This window comes from Rhinatrema bivittatum, chromosome 1, assembly GCF_901001135.1.
Source record: "Rhinatrema bivittatum chromosome 1, aRhiBiv1.1, whole genome shotgun sequence".
Taxonomy (NCBI): domain Eukaryota; kingdom Metazoa; phylum Chordata; class Amphibia; order Gymnophiona; family Rhinatrematidae; genus Rhinatrema; species Rhinatrema bivittatum.
The window spans coordinates 491,398,290-491,424,240 of NC_042615.1; the positions used below are offsets into that span (position 1 = coordinate 491,398,290).

A 25,951-nucleotide genomic window follows, 5' to 3' on the forward strand; every position below is an offset into this window, starting at 1 on the left:
ATGTAGGCATCTGTATCAGTCTTATTTGTTGGGTTTTCTCAGTAGGACGTGCATTGGTGGTGCACTGCAGCCTTTTCATAGATCTAGGGCAATTGCTACTTGAGTCCTCGGAGTTAGTGCTGCTATGAATGGCAGGTTTGCTGCACGTGTGCTGAGTGTTTTATTTTACAATATGCCTGCTGTTACTGAGATGACACTAGAATCAGAATATCTTTTGTGTATGGTGAGTTGTACGGGGGAATGTCCTAGTTGTGCTCTGCACCCATTGTTGGGGGTCTGGGGGTTCCTGTAATGCAGGGTACATGTTTACATTTAGCCCAGTCATGGTCACGTGTTCAGTGTGTCATGTACTTGAGCTTCACAGAAAAAAAGGTTAAGAATCACTGTTTTAAACCCCTTTTCCCAAAGGCTATGGAAACAGCAAGCGAAACCCATGGCTTCAAGCACTGCCAGTGCTTCAGCCACTTCCCCCTCTCTCCTGTGGGTCAGTAGCGAATGAACCAAATCAAGAAAGGAGACGCAGCCCGCAGCAGAGGAAGACACTGGCATACAGAGTTGACTTTGCCAAATTCCCCCAATGCTCCTGCAACTCCAGGGGTGGAGGGAGTTCAAATGTGAAAATAGGAAGTAAACCTTAGGCTGGGCCAGGCGACAAACCCACCGTAAAGAACATCATATACACTAGAATGTATTTTTCCTCACTGATCCTTGAAACCAGAAGACAGAAGGGAGAGGCAGCAGTGTGAGGGAGGGCCAAAGGCAGACATGGAGAGGAAAGCAATTCTTCTCTTGTGAAAACATGGAAGGATACACAAAAAATAAATGAAATTAACAATATTCTCTGAGATGCACAATTGATAATGGCAACAATGCACCTCGGGATTGGTAATGCTATGGGCTACCCTCAGTTCTCAGATGCTCTACTGGAAAAGCAACCAAGGCACGATGATTCCGAGCAATCCACCAGGCTCTGCCATGTGTTACAGCTTAAATATCCAAGTCGTATTTATTCATATGGTAACACTGTAAATGTATTTAAAATATAGGAATCGTATGCGCAGCTGCTTTCATGGCGAGATACCTACAGATGTGGTAGATTATGGTTCTGGCATCTTTACAAATAGAAATGCAGACAGGATTAAAGTTTTACTTTCATTTGTATTCATTTTTAGATTGGAAAAAATAGCAAAACTTGAGGTACGTGAGTGAAAGTATAGAATGTGACTGGGGAAGAGCAGGCATATGTGCAAGTTAAAAAGAGAAAACAAAAAAAAAATGTAAAATTAAGTCAAAACATGTAACCCCCTCCTCTCCTCCAAAAAAAAAAAAGCATTGCTTCTAAAGTATCAACATATAACCCTACGAATCCTGAAAAAGAAAGACAAATAGAAAAATACAAGTTATGAGGTGAATTACAGGATGTTTTAAAGTGGATGCGGCAATTGCAGATGGAAAAGAATAAACATATTTACACCATACAACTAAAAGCCCAATTTATGCTTTTATTCCAGGTGTGAAAACTATTTGGAAAGCCAAAGGTACTCTAATGAAGAACAATCATTTCAATTCTGCACAATAAAAAAATACAAATCTAAAGGTATTGACAATCCACAGGGCTGCTGGACTTGTGAAATGTATTTTATCTATTGAGAGAACTTTTAAAACCATGCATACTTTTGCCTACACTAAGTTCACACAGTTCTGTTAAGGTTTATTGCTATTTATTTTAAAAGAAATGTTCCCAGGCTTAAATATTATACAAAAACATGCAGTAGAGTCCCTGATTAACTGTCTTGGCAATGTGTTTGAAGTGCATTTCTGTTTCAAACATATTTATTCAACTTTTATACAAGTGCGTTTGAAGCTCAGATGGAATGCACATCAGGAGCGTACTATATGATAAAAGAGAACTGACTTTTCTCAGAATATGCTAATCACATATGTAGTTTAAGTCCACTGTAACACGCCTTGAACTCTCTAGTTGGAAAAGCATGACATAAAAAACGATGGTAATGAGGAGGGCGTCAATAGACATATAAATAAGCAGTGAAATTACAATTATTTTCTAATGTTACATTTTTACTCAAGGTTTTAGCATCCAGTTCACCCAAAATACAGAGATAGGGGCCAGATTTAGCCATAGGCACATTAGGCAGAAGTCTAGGATGCCAAATTCTGAAGGTACCCAAAAACTAGGACTCCCCCTGTTGCTGTCTTACCTCTAGGGTGGAAACCCTACACCTGTGGTCCTCTGCCTATAAGCGCTATAATTTTAAATTTGGCACAAAGAGAGAGAAGTTTCATGCAATAGGCAAAACATACATTATGGGGCTTACTCACTAAAACACATGCAAAAAACCTTTTATCATACATATGCTGAAAAAAGTTTGATGTGCACGCTAAAATGGCACTTAGTGTACGAGGCACAGAACAATAGCTTCAATAGCACGTGTACACTAATCCAAATGTTTTTGTGCATTAAAGAGCATGATGCTGCAACCAAACTAGCACGTACTCATGAAACTGAGCATGTGCAGTCCTCTTTTCCTTACTGCTCACTCATCTCCCTTGCTGAAAACCTGTATAAAAGTAAGCTAAGCCTGGCACATGGGGCTGGGTTGTCAGTTTCGAGGGCAGAAGCAGAAGAGAATCTGGACCTTGAGTGGAGGCGAAAGAAGAGACTTCCGGAAGGAAAAAGAAGACCTGATGTCTCCCAAGGAGGAGAGGGTTTGCTGTGAGAAAATGCCTCGGCTAGCTCTGGCACATCCATCTCATCCATGCTAGGGAGGAAAGTATTGAGATTGCTGTATTGGCCCACTTGAATATGTAGAAATAAGGGTCAACATACAAGTTTTAGTAAGACCATTTTATTGGACTCATGTATTATTTCTCTAACTAGCTTTCAAGAGTTATCCTCTTTTATCGGGTCAGTGAGGAACCCCCAACCTCTTCCCTTTACATATGTAGGCAACCTAAGACCTAGTTGACTCTATACTATGCAAACCCAGAATAACTGTGCTGTTTCCGCACTGATTTGATGAAGTGAGAATAAGACTTGAAAGCTAGTTACTCATGTATTAAGTTTGTCCGATAAAAAATTCTCACTTACAACCTATTTGTTGACCTTTATTTCTACATGTTAGGGAGGGAAATCGGTCAGCCCTGAGTCAGAAGGATACCAACATCTGACCATCCCCTTCTATAATGTACCCTGCGAATATTGGGAGAGCAATGGCACGTTGACAGCTTTTCAAGCCTCAGAATGCTTGTAGTTGTTTTTGAATAGAGTAGCTTCAGCAATGGCCATCGCCAAATGCCAGCAAACCAAGTAATTCACCCCACCACCATGTGCCCCAACCCCCAAAATCTATTCTCCGCCTGCATTTTGCAGTATCCACTCCATGCATACCACACAAGAGCAGCTGTCTCAGAGGACCATCGACCAGAGCTAGAAAGCTGGAGAAGGGCGTTCAATCTTGGGTGGGAAGAGCTTCCCTCTTAGTTTCTGCTGGATGCCTTCTGTGAGGGATCTATCACTCAACCTGCAACATCTGTCTTGCAGACAAGTCCCATCTGAGACCATGCAGGTAACAGAACACATGCAGTGCATTGTTTCAGTACCATTATGGCATTTGATTGGAACTTGTGGGAAGGGCTTTAATTTGCAATAGTTACATGTGCCTTATACATTGTGGAGTATAACAGTTTGAGAAACAGTTGTCCATCAATGAAGCTTTGACTTGAAAATATATTTTCTTGTCTAAATAAATTTAGATTTTTTTTTTTTTGGAAGTGTTCACGTTTGTGTCTCTCCTCCCTGGCATTCTCCTCTTTCTCTCTCCCTCACTGACCCATCTTCTCCATCAGACACGCCCCTCCCCCAATGCATCTTATCAGCTAAGCCTTGAAATATCATGCATGCTAGTACCTAGTACGAGGAAGTGCTAAATCTAAGGCCATAATAAGTGTGAGCTAAATAGCATGAGGGTGAGGGAATTTTGAGTGCACCTGCCCAAGCCTTATTTTTAGCTGATGTTCCTTGATTTAGCTGATGTTCCTTGATTTTAGCACATATTTAATTATTTATTTGGATTTATTACCCACCATTTGAATACAAAATTCACCAAGACAGGGTACAAGATATTAGAGTGGTAACATATATGCTAGCAACTTTATGGACTGGTTTAGCATGTGCTAAAGGTCCTTTGTGCAGAGCACGCTGTTTAGCATGCTAAGCTTTAGTGCCTTGGTCCCTATGTATCCATTTGGCACATGCATCTCAGCCTGCTGCACCATTAATGAATAATATTCTGTAATTTTTAGATCTGAGAAAGTGATGCTATTGAAGGGAATGATATGAGGTAAGTGATGTAGTCACACTCCTGTAGTCAGGAGTGTGACGCTTGTCCTGAGAAGATGTCATTTTAACAAAGAGGTATAAGAGCATTAACTCAATTAGGGGTGAATTTTTTCAAAAGGACTTCATGTGTAAAAATAGCATATACGTGTGTATGTAGTATACATGAGAGTATATGCTACTGTATAAACGTTAATAATATGCTGGTATTTTTGGTTTTGCACACACATTTTACCTGTTAAAAAAAAGGGGTGCTCTAGGCGCATTCCAGGGCGGGGTTCTGAATTCCGCACAGTAGCACTATTTTGTAAGAGAGTTACGAATATACATAACTGAACTTATTTCTACACTTTTACACCTGCTAATTGGCTGGTGTAAGTGAAATTGTAACATAATAACATAGTAATGATGGCAGAAAAGGACCAAAACGGTCCATCCAGTTGCCCAGCAAGCTTCTTATGGTAGTATCTGCCGTACTGGCAGGTTAACACGATGCTTTCTCTTTTACTGGGTGATGAGCCTTCTTGAAAATTCACAGTGCTGCTTGATGTGCTTTGCTCATGGACTTGGCTGTAGAAGCAGTCCTGTGCTTTTTCCCTTATGTCTGTGTTTCAATACTCCAGACCTTAAACGTTCGGGCCCGTGTTGGTTGTCATCTGAATCCAATACCACTTTCCAAGCAATCCCCCCACTCCCAGCCATTAAAGCGGAGAGTGATGCTGCAGTTGCGTCAAGGCAATCAAGGCTTATTGGTTAAGGGTAGTAAATCCTATGCCTTCTGTTAAGGGTAGTAGCTGCCACTACGTGCAGGTTATCCCCATGCTTATCAGTTTCCCAGACCATACAATTTGGGGCCCTCGCTGGTAGTTGTCTGAATCCAATTCCTTTCTTTCCCCCTGTTTTTGAAATGGAGAGCAATGTTGCAGTTGCATGAAAGCATCAGGGCTTATTGGTTAAGGGTAACAATCCCCATATCTTCTGTTAAGGGCAGTAACCAAAACTCCAGCAAGTTACCCCCAATGCACTCTTTTCTTTATTTCCATCCTCTAGCCTTTAGGGATCCACAGTGTTTATCCCATGGCCTTTTGAATTCTTTGACTGTTTTTGTCTTCATTACCTCCTGCAGAAGGGTATTCCAGGCATTCACCACCCTCTCTATGAAGAGGTATTTCCTGATGTTGGTACTGAGTCATCCCCCCTGGAGTTTCATTTCCTGACCCTAGTTCTACTGATTTTTTTCCAACTGAAAAGGTTTGAAGTTTGTGCATCATTAAAACCTTTCAGGTATCTAAAGGTCTGTATCATATCACCCCTGCATCTCCTCTCTTCCAGGGTATGCATATTTAGATCCTTCCTCTCCTTATAAATCATCTGATACAGATTCCACACCATTTTGGACACCCTTCTCTAGACTGCTTCCATCCTGTCTCTATCCTTTTTGAGATACAGACTCCAGAACTGAACACAATACTCCAGGTGGACTTGTCTGTTATCTGTAGTTTTTGGATGGTAGTGGGTGAACTGGTGGGGGTTCAGCGTGAAGTGCTAGAGCATCTAGGTGAACTAGAAAAGAACTGGGCAAACTGTTCTTGATATCAGCAAACTGATGACTCAAAGTACGTATGCAAGTTAAGTATTTTCAAAACGATATGCATGCATACTTTATAAATATCTGCCTCCGCATTTAATTCTGGCTGTTTATTTGCACAGCAACACAATTATTTCATGCGTAAAATATGTGTGTGTATGTTTATAAAATGGGTAGAGAAAGTAAGCATTTTCTTGCTTTGAAAATATTTGCGCATACCTAAACATATGTGTGTACATTTGGAGCAGAAATACATGATATTGTATAAACTGTGCAGCTCCCACCGCAGAATTTATAAAATATTAACATTAATCTCTGCTCACGCATTTACATGTGCAAATGTGGTGCTGTGGATAGGCTCGACAATTAGGCTCTTAGGGGTCAATATTGAAAAGCTAGTTGGGTATCTAAGGCCTGGATTTTCCATTCTCGTAGAGAATGGAAAATCCAGTGGTAATGGGGGGCGGGAGGGCGAAGGGTGGGCCTGCGAAAGCTGGCAGCGATCGCACCACTGCGGTGTTATCGCTGCAGGCTTTCGCACCCAATAGTGCCACCGTGAAAGGTGATGCTATTGCGTGAGCTACTGGCGACGATAACGGTTCTTACGTTATTGCCGCCAGCGAAGATAACGCCGCGTCCGCCTCCTTGCCGCCCCGATTCCTCCCCTCGCCACTTTGACTCCGCCCCTGGCAAGCTATCGCATGTGAAAAGTCCCTTTTCGCATGCGATAGGCTTAGAAAATGACCCCCCTAAGTTAGCTGGACAGACATATCTGGCTAACTTAGATGAGATTTTCAGCAGCATGGCCATGCTGCTGAATATTCCCATAGATATCACCACTTAGATAAGTCTTATCCATCTAAAGTTAGACCTGCTATTGAGATCTAACTTAGCTGGATAAGTTATTTGTCTAAGGCTGAATATCACTACTCAGCCAGATAACTTATATGGCTAAGTAGCTCTGCCCTAATCCTCCCATAGCTTATCCGGCTAATCAGATAACCGAATAAGTAACTTATCCAGCTATCTAGTGGCCACTGAACATAACTGGATATTCAGCGGCTGCTAGATAGTTGGATAAGTCCTACATATCCGGCTATCTGGTGTTTGAATATCAACCTCTTAGACTTTAAAGTAATCAACATTAAACTGTGCAGTTGCTATGAAACAGTACAATTTTAGCCTTTATATTGTTACTTACTATAAAGTCTAAATTATTTACAGAATACTCTTAAGACTCACACAAACATGAGAAATAACGTATTTCATTACTACTAATCAAAATGGCTTTCTCCATGTCATTTGATTTGTACATTAAAAGGTAGCATCATATCTTGAAAATAACTGTACCATGATACTTGAATGTTGTTAATGCACTCACAATACATAATGAGGGTAATTTTCAAAGGTCAGTTTATGGGTAAAACAGTATTTAATCCATGGAAATGGACTCTTGTAAAACTGCCTCCCCGATAAGCAGATAAATTTACGCACGTATAGCCTGTGTGCATGGTAAGTTTACCTGCAGTGAGCAGAGATGTCCTTTAGATGGGTTTGGGAAGAGGTTTTTGCAATTATGTGCATATTTTTGCATTTTTCAAAATTATGTGGGTAGAACTTCAGGGGAAACTCTGTACACAGAATAGAAGAGGTAATTGTGTGCAAGTAGCTTTGGAGGGGTCATTTTCAAAGGGAAAGCATGCATGCATGCATGTACTTTCCCTTTTAAAACTGGGGTAAAATATGTGCGCCCCCATTGCCTTTAAATTTATGTGGGTGCAACAAAATTACTGCACATAAACGCAGTTTTCAAAGGGGTTTCACTGGATAAGAAGCATTCTACCTGTGTAGACTGCTTGTCTGAAAACTGCCCACCCTGTGGAGTGAATTTTCAAAGGGGTTTCCTGGGTAAAAAAAGCAAGTCCTCCTAAGAATGACATCAGGTCATGGTACACCCTGCCAGAATCTATATTAAAGTACTAACTAAATTACCGTATTATTTGTCTCACTGCCTGAACTGATGAAATGTATTTGCGTATTAATTAATTGTAACTTGCTTTGAACTCTCTTGGTGGAAAAGCGTGTCAAATAAGTAAACAATGATGATGATAATGATGATCTACGTGTGTAAGTAGCATGTAATTATGAATATTTATTTATTTATTTATTTAAGGGTTTTTATATACCGCGGCTCGTTAGCAAACATCACCTCGGTTTACTATTTCATAAACCTCGAGAGTGCGCATACACTTGCAGTGTAGTGTGTGTATTTTACCAGGGTATTCCCAGGACGGGGTTCCCAGGACGGGGTTCAGAAATATGCGTGCAAGTTGCAAGTTTGTGAGATGTATATGTGCATACATTATCAAACTTGTCTGAACAGTTTTACACCTGCTAAAGCACTCAAGTAATTGAAATTGGACTTGTCTGCCACTTTTGGGTGGGAGGTTTGGGTGAACTGACGGTTCAGGGTGAAGTGCTAGAGGGTGTAGGTGAACTCGAGAAGGACTGGGTGAACTGGTGGAAGTATCGGCATACTGGTGATTCCAAGTACGTGTGCAAGAAAGCATTTTCAGAACAGTATATGTGCACACTTTATAAAATACCTGCCTCTGCTTTAAATTCAAGGTTACTAGGCAGACATTTTATGTATTTTTGTGTGTATATTTTAGGCGAATGAATGTTTATAAAATAGGTACAGAAAGTAAATGTTATCTGGCACTGGAAACAGACGTATTTACTACAACACACGTTCGTACTTTCAAAGCAGAAATATGTGGTATTTTATAAACCATGAGGCACCCTCCACAAAGTTTATAAATTATTTGCGTAAATCTCCACATGTTCACTTACACATACAAATTGTGTACCATAGACAGTTTCGAAAGTTAGGCTTTATAGGTGCATAGTTCCATTAGGCACATATGAAGTGGAGGCTTTCTCAGGGCAGAGTTAGGTTGGGGGGAGAAAACTATAGAAACAGGTTTGGGTTTTCAAAACTATGGAGTGAATATTCAAAGGGGCAAAGTGAGTAAAAATGCCTTGTAAGCATGTATATTCCACACATGAACGTTCATGTGGTTTTCAGAACTAGCAGGCCGATGCAATATCGGCACATGTAAAATGGGCGCTCATGCTTGAGCGCTCGCTCTATTAACGCGTGCCGATCCACCTCTCCCGGGCACCCGATTTAATATTTAAATCGGCTGCTGTGGTAAAAAGGAGGCGCTAGGGGAAACTGTGTGTCCCTAGCGCCTCCTCGGCATCGGGTGCCCAGGAGAGATGGCGGTCATTGTGGATTAGGAGAACGGGTGCTCAATTTTACGAGCGTCCATTTTCCTCACCTGTGCATAGCCATGGGTTTGGAAAACGGGCGCTCATTAATTGAGCATCCATTTTCTTAACCTGACTGCCAGCAATATTTTTTGGTTTTTTTCCCCGTTCTCCTTTTTTCGGTTCCTCCGACTTAATATCACCCTGATGTCACTGGATTTCTGAGAACGTGTGTGTGTGTTTGCGTGAGTGTTGGGTGACTGAGGCTGACTGGGAGGTATGTGTGTGAGTAGGGCTGAATAGGGAGTGGTTGTGTGTGAGAGGGACTGACTGGAGCTGATTGCGGGGTTAGATGTGTGTGAGTTGGGCTGTCAGGGGGGATGAGTGGTGATAACGTGACAGACAAAATGAGTAGTACAAACTTGTGGATACTCAGGGAGCTACTTTTGAGAAAGGAGAGAGAACAGAGGAGGAAGAGGAGGAGGTACTTCTTAGAGAGCGTATATAGTATCAGGTCACAGTTTTTGGATCTGTCAGAGGAGCAAGTATTGCACAGGTTAAGGTTCATCAAGGAAACCATACAGTACCTACGCCAGCAGTTAGAGCTGGACCTGTGCCCTTCACTCAGAAAGGCCACATCTTGCCAATAAAGCTCAAGGTTGCTATGGTCCTTGCCTTTTTTGCCACTGGCATCTTCTAGATCAGCGGTTCTCAACCGGTGCGTCGCGACACACCAGTGTGTCGCCAAGCACCGGCAGGTGTGTCGCGTGGCTCCCGGTCCCTCCCGCTGCTCGTTCTTCCCTGCTGCCGTTGCCGCTGGGCTATCAGCACGTTCAAGCCCAGCGGGAACGGCAGCGGTGCAAAAAAAAAAAAAGCTGTGGCATCCGCGGCTGCCCTTTTCTTCTTCCCGCGCCTGCATTCCCCCCCCCCCAGACCCGGAACAGGAAGTGGTGCGTGGGAAGAAGAAAGGCCGTGCCGCAAGAGAACCCACGCCTCGCGCGCCATCACGGCACACATGGGGAAGCGCTGCTGCGGCCGTATGGCCAACCGGTCTTCCTGTTCGGGGGGGGGGGAGCGGAAGCGCCGCGCGCAGCTTCCGCTTCCTCCCCCCAATGCAGGAAGATCAGCTGCCTCTCCTGCTGCCACCGGCCTCCTGCTATCTTCGGGCGTCAGGCCGTACTGCCCGCCGAACTTCCTGCTTGGGGGGGGGGGGGAGGGAGGAAGCGGACGTTGTGCGCTGCGCTTCCGCTACCCCCCCCCGACAGGAAGTTCGGACGCCCGAAGATAGCAGGAGTCCGGTGGCAGCAGGAGAGGCAGCTGATCTTCCTGCTCTGGGGGAGAAAGCGGAAGAGAAAGGAGAGAGCAGCATGAGCCTCCCGCGATCGATGGAATTCTTCCTTCTTGGCCTGCGGGGGCTGGAGGAGGAGGAGCAGCTACCGTTTGTGCTCGGGGGGGGGGGGGGGGGAGAGAGGAAGTGAGTGACAGAAAGAGAGAGAAGCAGCCAGCCTGTGTGTAAGTGAGAGAATGCATTTGATTGAGAGCATGTGTGTGTGATTGAGAGAAACTGGTCAGAGAGCTGATGTATGTGTATATGTGAGAGACAATGAAAGTGACTGCTCAAGGAGATGACTTATGTGTATGTGAGAGTGTGAGACAGTCAGGGATGTGTGTGTGTGTGTGTGTGTGAGAGAGAGAGAAAGCATGGAAGTGAGAAATCTGGGTATGTGAGAAAGCATGGGAGTAAGAAGCCTGGTGTTGTGGGGGTGTGTGTGAAAGAAAGCATGGGAGTGAGAAGCCTGATTATGTGAGAGAGAGCATGGGAGTGGGAAGCCTGTGTGTGTGCATGTATATGAGAGAGACTGGTTGGTAAGGTGACGGTGTGACTGGTGTGTATGTGAATGTGAGAGAGAGAATGTGATTCAGGAAATGAGAAGCCTGTGCACGTGGAGAGCGAGCATGGAAATGAGAGAGAGACTGGGTGTGTGTGTGTGTGTAACAGAGAAAGTGATTATGGGAATGAGAAGCCTGTGCATGTGAAGAGAGTGAGCATGGGAGTGAGAACCTGGGTGTGTGTGAGATACAGCATGGGAGGGAGAAGCCTGTGTATGTAAGACAGAACATGGAAGTGGGAAGCCTGTGTGTGTGTGTATGCATGAGAGAGATCAGGTGACGGGTGTGTGTGTGAGAGAGAGAGAGAGAGAAAGTGATTATGGGAATGAGAAGCCTGTGCAGGTGAAGAGTGGGCATGGGAGTGAGAAACCTGTGTGTGTGTGAGACACAGCATGGGAGTGAGAAGCCTGTATATCTGAAAGAGAACATGAGAGTGGGAAGCCTATGTGTGTGTGTATATGCATGAGAGAGATCAGGTGACTGGTGTGTGTTTGTGTGTATGTGAGAGAGAGAAAGAAAGTGATTATGGGAATAAGAAGCCTGTACATGTGAAGAGTGAGCATGGGAGTGAGAAAGCTGGGAGTGTGTGAGATACAGCATGGGAGTGAGAAGCCTGTATATCTGAAAGAGAACATGGGAGTGGGAAGCCTGTGTGTGTGTGTGTATGCATGAGAGAGATCAGGTGACTGGTGTGTGTGTATGTGGGAGAGAAAGAAAGTGATTATGGGAATGAGAAGCCTGTGCATGTGGAGAGAACAAGCATGGGAGTGAGAGACTGGTGAGTGTATGTGAGAAAGAGAAAGTGATTATGAGAGTGAGAAGCCCATATATGTAAGTGGAACACGGGAGTGGGAAGCCTGTGTGTGTGTGTATGGCATGAGAGAAACTGTTCAGGAAGGTGACTGGTGTGTTTGTCAGACTGGGAGATGATTGGTGTGTGAGAGACAGAAACTGGTCATGGGGGCATGACTGGTATGGTGTGTGTGTGTGTGTGAGAGAGACATGGGCCCTAAGGAAGAGGACCATGAGTATAGAGCTTAGCCACTACTGCTGCTTCTGGTGTGTGCTACAGCCTGCATGGAAGAGGAGTAGGAGAGCTGTTGGAGGGGGTAAGTAAAGGTGGCTTTTTAAGTTTATTTTTCTTGATTGACTGCTATTTTAATTATTTAATATTATGTGATGTGTCTGCTTTTTTTGAAATATTTTATTGGTGTTTGGAGAATTTTTAATAGTTTTTATGAGTTTTTAATTGTTGGATGTTATTCTGTTCATAGTTGTTGTGAAACATTTATTCTGCTTATTAGTATAGTTTTACAATTATTTCTGTGTGGGGATCTATAGCTGCTTGCTAGTTCTGTTTTCCTAATAAGAGGTGTATTGGTTTGTAGGGCCTGATTTAATATTTGTAGTGTTGCCTTTTCATAGATAGGTTACTCCTGTTTGAGTGTATTCCATAATACAGGTGTAACTGTGTGTGGATTAGTTTATGTGCATTACTACAGATCCTGGGAGTATGTTAGGTCGGTTCTGTGTCTGTTACAGAGATATTTTACTAGCATGTAAGTGTTTTATCAGTCTTATTTGTTGCATTTTCTCAAGAGGACATGCACTGGTGGTAAACTGCTGTCTTTTCATAAGTAGGGCTATTGAGCCTGAAAGTAGAAGGAGTTTGAGTTGCTGTTACTGAGATGACACCAGAACCAGAATATCTTTTTTGTAGAGTGAGTTGAATGGGGAATGTCATAATTCTGCTTTACATCCATTATTGTGGATCAGGGGGGTTCCCGTGGATGCAAACTGTACATTTACATCTAGCCCTGTGACGATCATGGGCCAGTGTGTCACGCATGTGAGAACCATCTGTCAGGTGTGTCCTGACAGAAAAAAGGTTGAGAACCACTGTTCTAGATATCTCTACAGTTTACAGTAGGAATAAGCCAATCAGACACTTCCCTAGATCAGTTTCCAGCAGCATTTCTCAGGAAAACACATCAGAGGTCCATATTCAGCCATTATATGGCTGAACAACTTTGCTAACTTAGCCTATTTATTTATTTATTTATTTATTTGCTTATGTAATTTTTTATTTATTTAAAAACATTGATTGCCCACCCTTCCTACATTCAAGGTGGGGTATATATTCAGCAGTACAGTCGCGCCTCTGAATATATCTGGCTATCCTAAACTTAGGTCTAAGGGGCAACCAGAGTTGATCAGACAACTTATCTGGCTAACTCAACTCCTCCACATTACGCTCATTCCCCTCCCACCACTTAGCCAGATAAAGTCTTAGTATTTATCTGGCTATGTGGCGGCCGTTGTCTTTGGCTGAATATTTATAAGTCAGAACTTATCTGGTTAAGTGGCACTGAATATCGACCTCATCAGTATATATGTTTCACGCATAGCAGATAGCAACACCACCAAATTATAACTGATTTCTACCAAACTGCTTGTTTCCACTCAGTTTTGGGGGGTTATCAATTGCACATATGTGGCAATAAAGCCACCTGCAGGCAACAAGGCCACATTCTGCAACCATAAGAGCTTTTACAGATGGTCTGCAATGTCAAGGGGATCATTAGGGACATAGTGCCCAGGTTTCTAAGAGTCCTGTTACAATATCTACATCCTCCCATAGTCAGGAATTCATGACTGCTTCAAGGCTAGCCGCATCACTGGCGGTTGGCTTCCAGGTAAGTATGCTGCTCTCACTACAACTACTCTGCAATCAACCTCTGCCTTCTTTTATTCCTCCATCTCTAAGTGATCTTACTGCTTTGCCTTGGAGGCCCATTCCAGCCTCTACCACAGGCTTGTCACACAGCATACCAGCTCAGAATATTTCAGTTTCCTCTTTCTCTGCCTTCTCCCCCACAGGTGAAAAAGGATATCCACTCAAAATCTGACTCATTATCCCCCTTTCACACTCAGAAACTGTGGATGATGAACACTACATTAGGGCCCACAGGCAGACTAGGGCATTCACTGAGAGATCATTTGGTCTACTTAAAACACACTTCTGTTGCCTGGAGAGATCATGGGGATGTCTCTTCTACAACCCCATGAAAGTCCTTGACATCTTTTTAGCCTGCTGCATGCTCTATACTCTAGTCAAAACCCAAGGCCTGCCTCATCCAGAGGGGAATGATGTTCATTTTATGTGCTTGATGATGAGGAGGAGGGGGCAAACCACAAAAGAGAGAACGAATGGGAGGAGACAGAGTGCCACACTGACCACCAAGCTGTGTATAAAAGAAGCACAACAAAATTTTAACTGTGAATGTGCATTTATTAACAAGTGAAGGAAATTATAAGTGCATCAGACACTGGTGGTTTTTTGGGCTGTCCTATCTTTGTTTTCTTTTGCAGGGGGGGGGGGGGGCGCTCTGATGTTTTTGACTGGCCTAGTCTAGTACTTCTACAAAGGGGCATTTGATCGCTGATGAGTGTACCCTCAGAGACCACAAACACAGAAGGTTGTGGCAAGGGGAAAGCACTATAGCAGGGCACTCTTGAGATCTTTAGTTTATTTATTTGGGAGGGAGGGGGCAGAAGAAAACAGACTGGCAGCTTTGGTATGGGGGACCTCATTAGAGGGCATGGAAGATGAGGACTTAACACAACTGGCAGAGACAGGTGGACTTATTTGCACTAATGTGCCTGTAGAAGAAGCAGGCATCATAGTAACATAGTAAATTACAGCAGATAAAGATGAAAAAGGCCCATCTAGTCTGCCCAGCAGTAATTTTATGCATTTACCGAGAGTAGATCAAATTCCTACATTGAACCCAATCCCCAATCTCACTGTGTCCCCTTTAGAGGTGCAACTGCTGCTCCATGCAGGTTTCTTCAAGCCATCAAGGAAGCACAAAGCAGCCATACCATTGCTGCCTTGGCCTGCGATTGTTACTCAATGACGGTCCATTACCATTCTCTTTCCACTGGGGATCCTCTCTGTGTTTATCCTATGCTTTTTTGAAAGTCTGCCATTGTCCTTGACATCACCTTCTCCAGAAGGGCATTCCAGGCATCCATCATCCGCTTTGTGAAAAAATTGCTCCTGACATTGTTCCTGTATCTGTCCCCTTGGAGCTTCATATTGTGACCCCTACTTCGATAGCTTTCTTTCCATTGAAAGAGCTTGGCTTCCTGTGCATTAATGCCTTTCAGGTATTTAAATGTCTGTATCATGTCCCCACTGTCTTGCCTCTTTTCAAGGGTATATATATATATTTTAAGTTCTTTCAGTCTCATCTGATAGGTCTTCCATTGCAAATCCTGCATCATTTTGGTTGCCCTTCTCTGGACAGTATATAGCCTTTCTATATCATTTCTGAGATATGACCTTCAGAACTGAACACTTTACTTCAGGTGAGGCCTCCACACCTTTTTGTACTGGTTATGCCTCTCCCTATGTATCCAAGCATACTCCTGGCTCTGGTCACCACTTTATAGACACATAGAAACATGGCGACAGAAAAAGACTGTATGGCCCATCTAGTCTTCCCATCTGCCCAATTAATTATAATGCTCATCATTTCCTTAGAGATCCCCTGCATTTATCCCATGCTTTTTTTTAATTCAGATACTGTTTTTGTCTCCACTATCTCCACTGGGAGGCTGTTCCATGCATCCACCATTCTCTCTGTAAAGAAATATTTCCTAAGATTTCTCCTGAGTTTATCCCCTTTCAACCTCATCCCAAGACCCCTCATTCATTCTCGATTCAGCTAAAAGAGGCTTGCATCCTTTTCACACTGTTTTGCCTCCCTGGAAATGATACAACCAAAGTAGGAGGAGGTATCCTCGATGGTGTCAGACATGCAGGGGAAAGTTCAAACCTTATTGTTGTTCCAAAGGCTGAGAAAGGTTGAAACTGCTATGGTGGCAGTGTAACTGCAGAAGGAGGCTGCATCCAAGTGACCTGCGGTTCCTAGGAAGTGGCCCATGCTACCTGTTGCTGCCACGGAGGCATGCGTTGAAGCATCTCCCTCTAAATGTTACTAATGCCATTCATTTTCTCTCTCAGCACCTGTTTAATACCTTTCAGCTCCTCTTGCAAAACTTCTTTAATGCCCTGCATTTCCTGCTGTATGCCATCAAGGAGGAGCAAGGCAATCATTTTGTATAAAAGCATTTGTTTCTCTGCAGGAGTGAACAGCAATTGCTTATTTGGACCTGGTGAGTAGCTTAGCTCTTCCCCTCCTGCAAGTACTTCCTCCTCGGTGTCCTTAGGGGCAAATAGATCTGGAAACTGTGGTTCACCATATGTGAGGTAGGTCTCAACTTTCATTTGTGCCTCGTTCTGCTCCTCATCTCCTTCCTTGTCCATTTCTTTGTCCTCTCTGGCATCTGCAGACTCACTGGACCCATCCGCTTCAGGCTCTATTGCTGCTACAGGACTTTCAGCCAGCACTGTAGAATGGCGCCCAAGCTGAGCCTGACCACTGGGGCCAGGGCCATCCAAATCATGCTATGCAAGTTGTTAAAGTACACATTCTGTGACAACTGACTCTTTAAATCATTTTTTTTTCTATCTCACATTGGACCTCCATTGCATGCATGGAGAGCGGTCAAAGAAGCCCTACTCAATGGCCTCCTGCTACCAATCTCGCTTCAAGTCCATTACACCCTAGAATCTCTATGCTAACATTATGGAGTTCCCAGCTAATCAAGCAGGAATAAAAAAAAAATAGGCATTTTGCAAGATGCTGGCCATGATTGCAGGCCTTATTTGTTTTTTGGACCATAGAAAGTCCCTTAACCATTATCAAGGTGAAGTTGCAAAAATCCTCTGCTTATTCTTGGGATAAGCAGCTTGGAATCTATCTACTCCTTGGGATCTTGCCAGGTACTTGTGACCTGATTTGTGACCTGACTTGGCCACTGTTGGAAACAGGATACTGGGCTTGATGGACCTTTGGTCTGACCCAGTACGGCAAGTCTTATGTTCTTATGTCTTTCATACAAAGAGCTCTCCCCCTTCCTGATGTCTAATTGTGGGCCTGCTGCTTCAGCTATGGTGTTCAAGACTGTCCACTCAGTTGGTGTGAAAGTAATCTGGCTGGAGGGCCCCTCTGACCTCATCTTGGCCTGTGCTTTCCTTTACCTTGCAACTAAGGTTGTGCCACTTATGGCTGAGGTCCTGCACATTTCCACTGTGTGGAAGATGGCATTCAATTTGTGGTAGATTTTCTCTGCTTTTTTCAATAAGATCCCACTTTCATTGAGGCCTTCCCACACTGGATGTTCTGAACTTTCATCTTGACAAGAAGGTTCACTTCCCAAGGTTGGAAGTTTGGCTTTCTCAATAGAGGTCCTTTTCTGCCAGGCATGGTGTTGATTGGAATATTGTTATAAATCGGCTCCTGAGGAAGGGAGGAGTTAGCAATCTGTTATGCTTTGGCTCCTGTGGAAGGGAGGAGTTAGCAAACTGTTATGATCTACTCCTCAAGAAGGGAGGAGTTAGCAATCTGTAATGAATCTGCTCCTGTGGAAGGAGGAGTTAGCAATCTGATATGCTCAGCTCCTGTAGAGTGAGTAGTAAACAATCTGTTAGGGTTTAGACTGTGGAGTAGCAATCTGTTATGAATCTGTTGCTGAAGACTCCTGATGGAGAAGGAGTAGCTGTCTGTTACCAGCGGAGTGCTTGGAGAGGGCACTCAGCTGTAGAGGAATGCAGATAGATGGATCCTTGAGCCGATGGCAGATGACTGCGCCCCCAGGAGGATATCCTGAGAGGGACCACCGGCTAGGCTTGAGTACGGAGACAGTCACAGATAATTCTTTTATTAGACAGGTTAGTAGAACCACCAGAGGTGGCAGTAGTGAGCTGATATGCCCAGCAGGGCTGAAGTCCCTCAGGTACTGGATCAGCGATCCCAGGGTTGAGCTGTAGAAAAACTATAGATAGTGAGTAGACAGGGTATGCTGTGTTCATACCAGAACTGGATGACAAAACTCACATAAGGTCTTTAGGAAGCTCAGTAGCTGGAAAGAGTTAGGCCCTCGAGGAGCGAGTACCTGGTTCCAGGGAAAGCTCTGAGAGAGCGATGGTAACTCACAGTTGTCTGTATCTGTGATAGCTTCCAGGCAGTAGAGAATCTTCAGAGTGTTCAGGAACATGGGCCCTCAAGGAGCGAGTACCGGTTCCTATCTGCAATCTGAAATAAAGAAAAGAGAGCGGGGCCCCCGAGGAGCGGGTACCCCTGGTAAGTCCGAAGAGGCAGAGTAGCTTGGGAGTAAAGCCGAAGCAATCCCCCTTGCTAACTCGATTCGTTAGCGAATACTGAGACCTTTTATATTGGAAGCGGATGACGTCATCTCAGGGGGACGCCCTGAGGTTCGTGCCCTTGCTGGTACATCAATTGGAGCGAGCACGCGCCCTACGTCATCAGGAACATGGTGGATCCGCAGCGTCGTGCCGGTTCGGGGACGCCAGAGGGAGACAGCAAGAAGATGCTGCGGCAGCTAACCGTCCATCAGACCTGGAGGGAGTTGCCACAGAGGTAAAGAGGGCGGAGAGCAGCGACGGACGCAACAAACATAGGCAAAGAGACCTAAGATTAAATACCCTCCTACACGCCTAATGGATACATAATTATGCAATGATGGGAGTATGAATTGCACACCAAAAATGTACTTGTGTACTTTTATAAAAAGAACGCAATAATTAGCAATTGATTCAATATATGTGGATTCTAAGAATTTTTAAATAAATAAATAAAATATGTTGGGGTTTTTTTTTGTCAAAATCATTTTTATTGAAGAGCAACACAGGTATAACCAAAACAGTACCTTGGGGGAAAGGAAGGGTACAATAAAAGCCAGAGATTAATACAGCTTTGCACGACAAGAACAGTCCACTATATATGGCCCTTTATTTTTGGTAGGGATAATACCTTCTATTATGGATGTGTAGAGATTTCCTATGTGCAAGATAAGTGTCAGGATTCCAAGGCATGTGGATGATAATCTCATGATCTGAAGCCTTTTTCAATATTATATAGTGGAGTAGAGGAGTAGTCTAGCGGTTAGAGCCAGGAAGCCAGGGTTCAGATCCCACTGCTGCTCCTTGTCACCTTGGACAAGTCACTTCACTCTCCATTGCAATAGGTACAAACCTAGATTGGGAGCCCTCTGTGGACAGAGAAATATATACTAGTACCTGAATGTAATATGATCTGAAGTGGCTGAAAGGTGGAATATAAAATTCAAAATAAATAAAACAAAATTGGTCCCAAGCTCTTCACATCTATAGCAGATATTCTAATGGAAATACTGTAGCCCATCATTAACCCCTCTGTGTAGTCTTATGGCTGCTGTGTATTAAAAGTCTTCAGAGTGTTATTTTCCTGAATGTTTTCATAGTGTTCTGTTTTCTACAACCACCACTCTTATTGTATCTGTCTGTATGAGAAACTGGTGTGGGTACAGGCACTTCAGCCCTTGCATCGGGTGATTTATGTGGGTGCTTCTCTATTATAGGGGGCCAGGTGTGTGTGATGATGAGGTAATGCTTAACGGAGTCCCAGATAGCGCACAGCTGTGTCTTTTTTGAGGATGCCTTCACAAAGGTTCTTTTGCCGACATGTCAGGTTGAAGACGGGAGCTTTCATGGAGATGCTCTAAGGGCTAGTAGACGGGATGTGGAGCTTCCTATGACTAATGTGCTGGAAAGGCGATGAAGGGAATTGGCTGTGAGCCAAGACCCCTATGGTTGAAAGCTGGCCCATACCAGGGTGGTGAGCCAGTGTGTGCAGAGTGATGGTGAGGATTTGGCTTCCATTAACTAGCGTCTTCTGTTTAACTCCAGATTTGCCTTAGCCACCATGGTATTTGGCTGGATTTCAGGCCAACTTATTTCCTTCACATTATCAATATTTGGGAAATAGAGGTGGATGATTAGAACTTGATGTGGACAGCTTCTGTTTATAAGAACACCTCCCTGCATATCTATATGACATCTTTTCTCTACCGGAAGGTTTCCTATTGGTGAAAAGGCCACTTTTTTACAACACCATGTCTCCCATTGTGTGCTTGTAGTTGTGTTGTTGCTGTCAGGATATTACCTTGTGGCTTTGCTTCATATACATCTCTGGTACAGGAAGTAAGACCTACGGGGTAACATATAGCTCTAGAATGTTATGGCCATTACAGCAAGGTCATTCAGGTGAGCTTTGCCTAGACTTGACACCCTTACATTGAGGAGCTGAACTGAGGTAGCCAATAGGATAAGAGAGTGGAGGATAGAGGTTTTTGGTCTGCAGGATGCGTTGCTACATGCAGACCAGTGTGTAGGTGTGTGAGTGAGTGCAGTAGGCTGTCTCAAAAGGGGCTTGACTCTGGTGTGACATGGCACCCATCATGCAAATGAATAAACCACACACAAAAGCTAACAAATGTAAAATGTTTATAATAAAAATATCAAAATAAAAATTACTTTAAAACTTTAACAAAAGAAGGGGGAGGAGTATCTTGGGATATAATTATTTACAAAACTGAAAAGACCTCAGGAACCCATGGAAGATAGGGTTTGGGGGTGCTGGTGGTCAGTGCATGAGAACCAACTCAAGAAAAGCAGTGGGCCCCTCCTGAGCATGGGCAAGGTGCTCCACCATTGCTACCAACCACCTGAGGATGGCTCTCATGTGGTCAACAGCTTCCCCCATCCCTCAGAACAACGGTGCACACAACTGCGAGAGACTGGGACCCCGGACAGGAGCAGGTGCGCCTGCTGCAGAGCCAGCCTCCACAGCTATGGGGTGCTGCCCTGAATCAGCAGCAAGCTGTCCCCCAGCAGGGCACCTTCAGGACCAGTGTCCTGAGGTTCCAAGGGAAAACAGGGAGGAGGCCTTACGGGGAGGGGAACAGGAGTGAGAAGCTGGAGGTCTGGGGCTGTAAGTGGGGGAGCAGTGGGGAGGCGAGAGGCCTGGGGCCACTTTGTGGTGGTGGTGGTGGTGGAGGGGGTAGGCAGGGCTGGTGCAGGTGGAGATGCTGTTCACTTTTAGCCAGCACTGTGGCTGCATCGGCAGGAGAGGCTTGGTCCATCTCCTTTTCTTCCTTGTCCTCCTCATCAGAAGAGGAGCTGGTGGTGCCTGTGAAAACAGAAAAAAGTGTGTGGAAAAGTCATCAGCAGATGTGAACTGGGGTGTGATGGGGAACACCATAAAACTGTGTCTGAGTTCCATTTATGGGAGGGGTGGAAGCCAAGGGATACGATCCAAGCAGTGGCACACCCATCTGCAATAAAGGGTTGCAAGGCAGGATATAGGTTAAAACAGAAACAGAGGCTTCTGTATGGCAGGCCTGTACAGCATGGTGACCACTTAGATGTTTGGGGCTCACAGCTTGGCCCTGCTATATGGTGCTCTTTTGTGAGTCTGCCTTGGCTGCCAGTGCCTCTGCAGTTATGATGCTGAGACTAGGCAAAGAGACCTTGTTTGGAAGGGAGGCAAAGAGTTTCTCTGTTTTGGGTTTTTAGAGCTCTCATTGACACCCTAATAACAAATATAGTTGGCCTGTAACTGTTGTTAGAGTAGTGCCTCGTGGCAAGGCACACCATGACCCACGGGTAGTGCATCCGCCACCATTCCGCTGCATACACATCTATAGGTTCTGGATAGATGGCGTTTTACATGCAGGAGGGGTACCTAAAACTGCTGCTTGTGACAGTTAGACCAGCAGGCAAGGTAATAGTAGGGTATGTGAAGGAAACTGTATATAGAAAGACAATGGTGACACCTCCAAGGTGGATGCTATGTGAACTTACCTCTGGCTTGCTCCTGTCTCATGCACAGCTGCTCCAGCCATTCCCCCTCTAAGCGGCACACAGCTCCCAGGCCTTCGCCTTCTTTAACCTGTACAGATGAGAAGTTTGCATAATATGCTCTTAGTTGTATGATGCTTGGTTCCATGACCTCCACAATGGCAGGTTTCCGTATATGCCAGCTTACCTCTGAGCCACCCTAACTGTGCTTCTTTACAGTCCCTTGTGACATTTATGTATGCTGTTTTGATTCCACTCCCCAGCTTGTCAATACTAAATTACACTTTTATGCTAACAGCTGTAATTTTGGCTACCCTTGTGCCATAAGGGCATTGGTGCTATCCTCTGAACCTCCTTTCAGTGCTGTGATGCCTTCCACAGCTCTGGATCTGTGGCTGCAGACTGCCCCAGTGTGTCCATGTGTGAGGAAGTACCTTAACCCTTGAAACCTTCTCCTTGGCTTCTGTGCAAAACAGTATGCTGAGTGCAAAAGCCTCCATGTAGGCCATGAAGTTTAGCAAATGCACCCAGGTGGCTCGCTCTTTATTTTAATATTTACCATCTACTTCCCTCTAGGCATTTACCTCCTGGTGGTAGGAGGCTCTGTGATTAAATTAAAGTCTCATGTCCTTCCCGGTATGGCTCCTCTGGCATGTGTTGCACCTTACCCTATGGATGGGGAAGAAGAGGCCACAACTAGTTCGACCAGCTGGCCAAGGCCCTGGTATTATAAATGGCCTTCCTTGCAGGGACTGCCATTTTGGAATTAGCCCATCTCTGTAAAAAAATAGTATGGGTTGAATCTTCAAAATGTTATGCGCGTATGTAGCCTCTACTTGAATATTCCATATTTTATAAAAATGTAAAATACGAACGTATGGTCACTGTCATGTGGTGGTGAAGAGTGCCTCCTATAAGCTTCGTATGTTTCATCAATTGCATCCATTTTACCTAAAACTGACTTGAAGACCGTCATGCATACCTTAGTGATATCATCACTGGATTACTGTAATGTCTTATATGTTGGATTGCCCTAAATAATATTACGTGTAATGCAGCTCGCATAATTTCTGGAAAATCAATTCCGGAGTATGTTATGCTAGTTCTATGAGGTAAGGCTGAAGAGGTTAGGACTGTTCAGCTTGGAGAAGAGACGGCTGAGGGGGGATATGATAGAGGTGTTTAAAATCATGAGAGGTCTAGAACGGGTAGATTTGAATCAGTTATTTATGCTTTCGGATAATAGAAGGTCTAGGGAGCACTCCATGAAGTTAGCAAGTAGCACATTTAAGACTAATCGGAGAAAATTCTTTTTCACTCAACGCACAATTAAGCTCTGGAATTTGTTGCCAGAGGATGTGGTTAGTGCAGTTAGTGTAGCTGAGTTCAAAAAAGGTTTGGATAAGTTCTTGGAGGAGAAGTCCATTAACTGCTATTAATCAAGTTGACTTAGGGAATGGCCTCTGCTATTACTGGCATCAGTAGCATGGGATCTTCTTGGTGTTTGGGTACTTGCCAGGTTCTTATGGCCTGGATTGGCCACTGTTGGAAACAGGATGCTGGGCTTGATGGACCCTTGGTCTGACCCAGCATGGCAATTTATTATGTTCTTACATTGGCTGCCTAGATTAGGTAAGTGAAATTTAAGATTTTACTTTTGGACTTGCACCCCCAAATTTCAATGCTGTGCTTAAAATTTATCAACCTACCCGCAGCTTGAGATCATCGTCCCAAAGTTTTATGTATGTACTGTCATTCAAGCAAATAACACTCAATGAATCCTGGAAGCACCTTTTTTTATGCTGAGGATCCAATCCTATCGAATGCATGGACAGGAGCAATTAAGAGAGAATTATCACTTTTCAAGTTTCGAAAATTGTTCAAAGCATATCTTGTTTGAAGTGTTACTAAGGTTTTATTCTTGTGAATGTCTTAGAGTGCTGACAGCTGATGTCGTTGCTGCTATTTACAGATGATTTGTGCTATGTTTTGGCCTTAAGAACAAAAGAACTTGCTATACTGGGTCAGACTGAGGGTCCAGCAAGCCCAGCATCCTGTTTCCAACAGAGGCCAAACCAGGCCACAAGGACCTGGCAAGTTCCAGAACAGTAAACAGATTTCATGCTGCTGTCATGCAGTGATAAGCTGTGGCTATTTCTTAAGTCTGCTTGGTTAATAACAGTTTATGGACTTCTCCATGAACTTGGCTAAACCTTTTTTAAATCCAGCTATGCCAACTGACTTCACCACATCCTTGGTAATAGAAATGGAGAAACATGATGGCAAGATGGTGTATATCATATGCGCGGATTATAAAATACTTGTGTAGATATGCTCACAGCCATATATATATGTGTGTGTATGTATGCCTCCGCGCACATTTGTTTGAAAGTTATCTTCACTGTGTGCAGTTGAGATCCCAGAGTACACGTGAAACTGTGCGCATACAAAAAAGTTACACGTGTACTTTGGGTGGGGGGAGCAGAGATATCTGTATTTTTCAATCTGTGTGAATGGCTCTGCACAGGTTTTAAAATACTTGGACAAATCTCTGCAGATCCCCCATATGCTCATGTAGAGGGCCACGCGGACAAATTTGAAAGTTAAGGCTCCCTGCATGTGGTTTTGGTCAGAAAACGTATCCACAGAAAAATCAGATGCCCATCTCTGCAGATACTTTTCCCTGGGGCGATTTTCAAAGTAGAAGTATGCACATATTTTTCCTTTGAAATTTGCTGCGGATAAAAAGTACTCACGGCCTTTGTAGCAATGTGGGCAGTGGGAACATGTTGAGCAGGCCACCCGGTTGTGAAGTATACGCATACTTTGTAGCTACCTTTGAAAGAGAAACTACTCAGGTAGTATTTCTTACACAGGGGCCGATGCAATACCGTGCGCAGTGACTAGCGCATGGTTTAACACTCGATTGAATGCACGTTTTGGACGCACGTCCATAAGCCTGCTTGCTTATGGACGTCCATAAGCCTGCTTGCTTCCAGCTTGCTTGCAAGCTTCCAAGTTCTCTCCCCCTGTTGATTGTAACTTTGACTTATTCCTACCTATTGTTTATCTTTCGCTCACTTGAATTTGTTACTCCTTTTTATACCCTTGTTAAATGTAAACCGATCCGATATGGTTATTCACTATGAAGGTCGGTATAAAAAACTGTTAAATAAATAAAAATAAATAAGCCCCGATCCAAAACGGGGGTTAGCGTGACCAAAACTCGCGTCCAAATCACGGCATAGCTAATAGCGCTCATCATATGTAAATTCCATGTAGACGAGGCTATTAGATAATCCCTGCGATCCAAAAAATTTCCCCTGCGGCCAATGCGCCTGTTGCAATGCAGCAAATTTTATGCCAACCCGGGGTTGGTGTACAGATATGCTATACTCAAGGCGCATTGAAAAAAAAAGAAAAATCCTGCTTTCTGTGATTCCTCCTAATAGTATCAGAGCAATACTAAGTAGGAAAAATCAAATAAAGATTTAGTTTAAAAAAAAAAGTTTTTGAAAAAAAAAAATAAAAATCTGCACGCCCAATAGACACACACAAGATACATGGTCCAGGCCATGTATCCTGTGTGTGTCTATGCCAGCAGCAGGAGAAAGCCGAAGCTCGTAGATTGAGCGTCCGTTTTCCCAACCTGCTCGACAGCCACCTCTCCTGTGCGCCTGATGCCGAGGAGGCGCTAGGGACATGCGAATTTTCCCTAGCGCCTCCTTTTTTTGCGCGACCCCTAATTTAATTAAAATATTGGATCGCGTGCCCAGGAGAGGTGGCTGGGCGTGCGTTAGGAAAACGGGCGCTCAACACTGAGCGCCCGTTTTCGATGCATAAATATTGCATTGGTCCCCATAATTAGCCAGCACAAAACGTTTAGCATAATTTGCACTTATCATTTGTACTAGTGGGCTGATTGGAGGTAAAACATGGTGCGTAACAGCTGAAAACTGAGGGCCTGGTTTTAAAAAGCATTTGCACGTGTAAAGCTGGTTTTTGCTCGAGTAAGTGGGCTTTTGAAAATTGCTACAGCATATGCCATTGAACTGTCCATGGGATTTACCCT

The 25,951-nt window shown here is 44.0% G+C and overlaps 1 protein-coding gene across 4 annotated transcripts in view; it reads right to left on the reverse strand.

Annotated features, from left to right (window-relative positions):
* The window catches only part of BNC2 (basonuclin 2), a 1,148,851-nt gene that overhangs the window by 110,333 nt on the left and 1,012,567 nt on the right, over positions 1 to 25,951 (reverse strand). Inside the window, exons 6-7 of one of the 4 annotated variants that reach the window (XM_029608635.1) lie at positions 21,883 to 21,970; positions 19,495 to 21,208 (exon numbers count right to left, since the gene is read on the reverse strand). The exons of the other annotated variants lie outside the window; for them this stretch is intronic. Of the exons in view, the coding sequence (XP_029464495.1) occupies positions 21,931 to 21,970 (40 nt within the window). The 3' untranslated portion in view covers positions 19,495 to 21,208; positions 21,883 to 21,930. Of the gene's footprint in view, positions 1 to 19,494; positions 21,209 to 21,882; positions 21,971 to 25,951 lie in introns of those variants that run through there. 4 annotated transcript variants of the gene reach the window in all.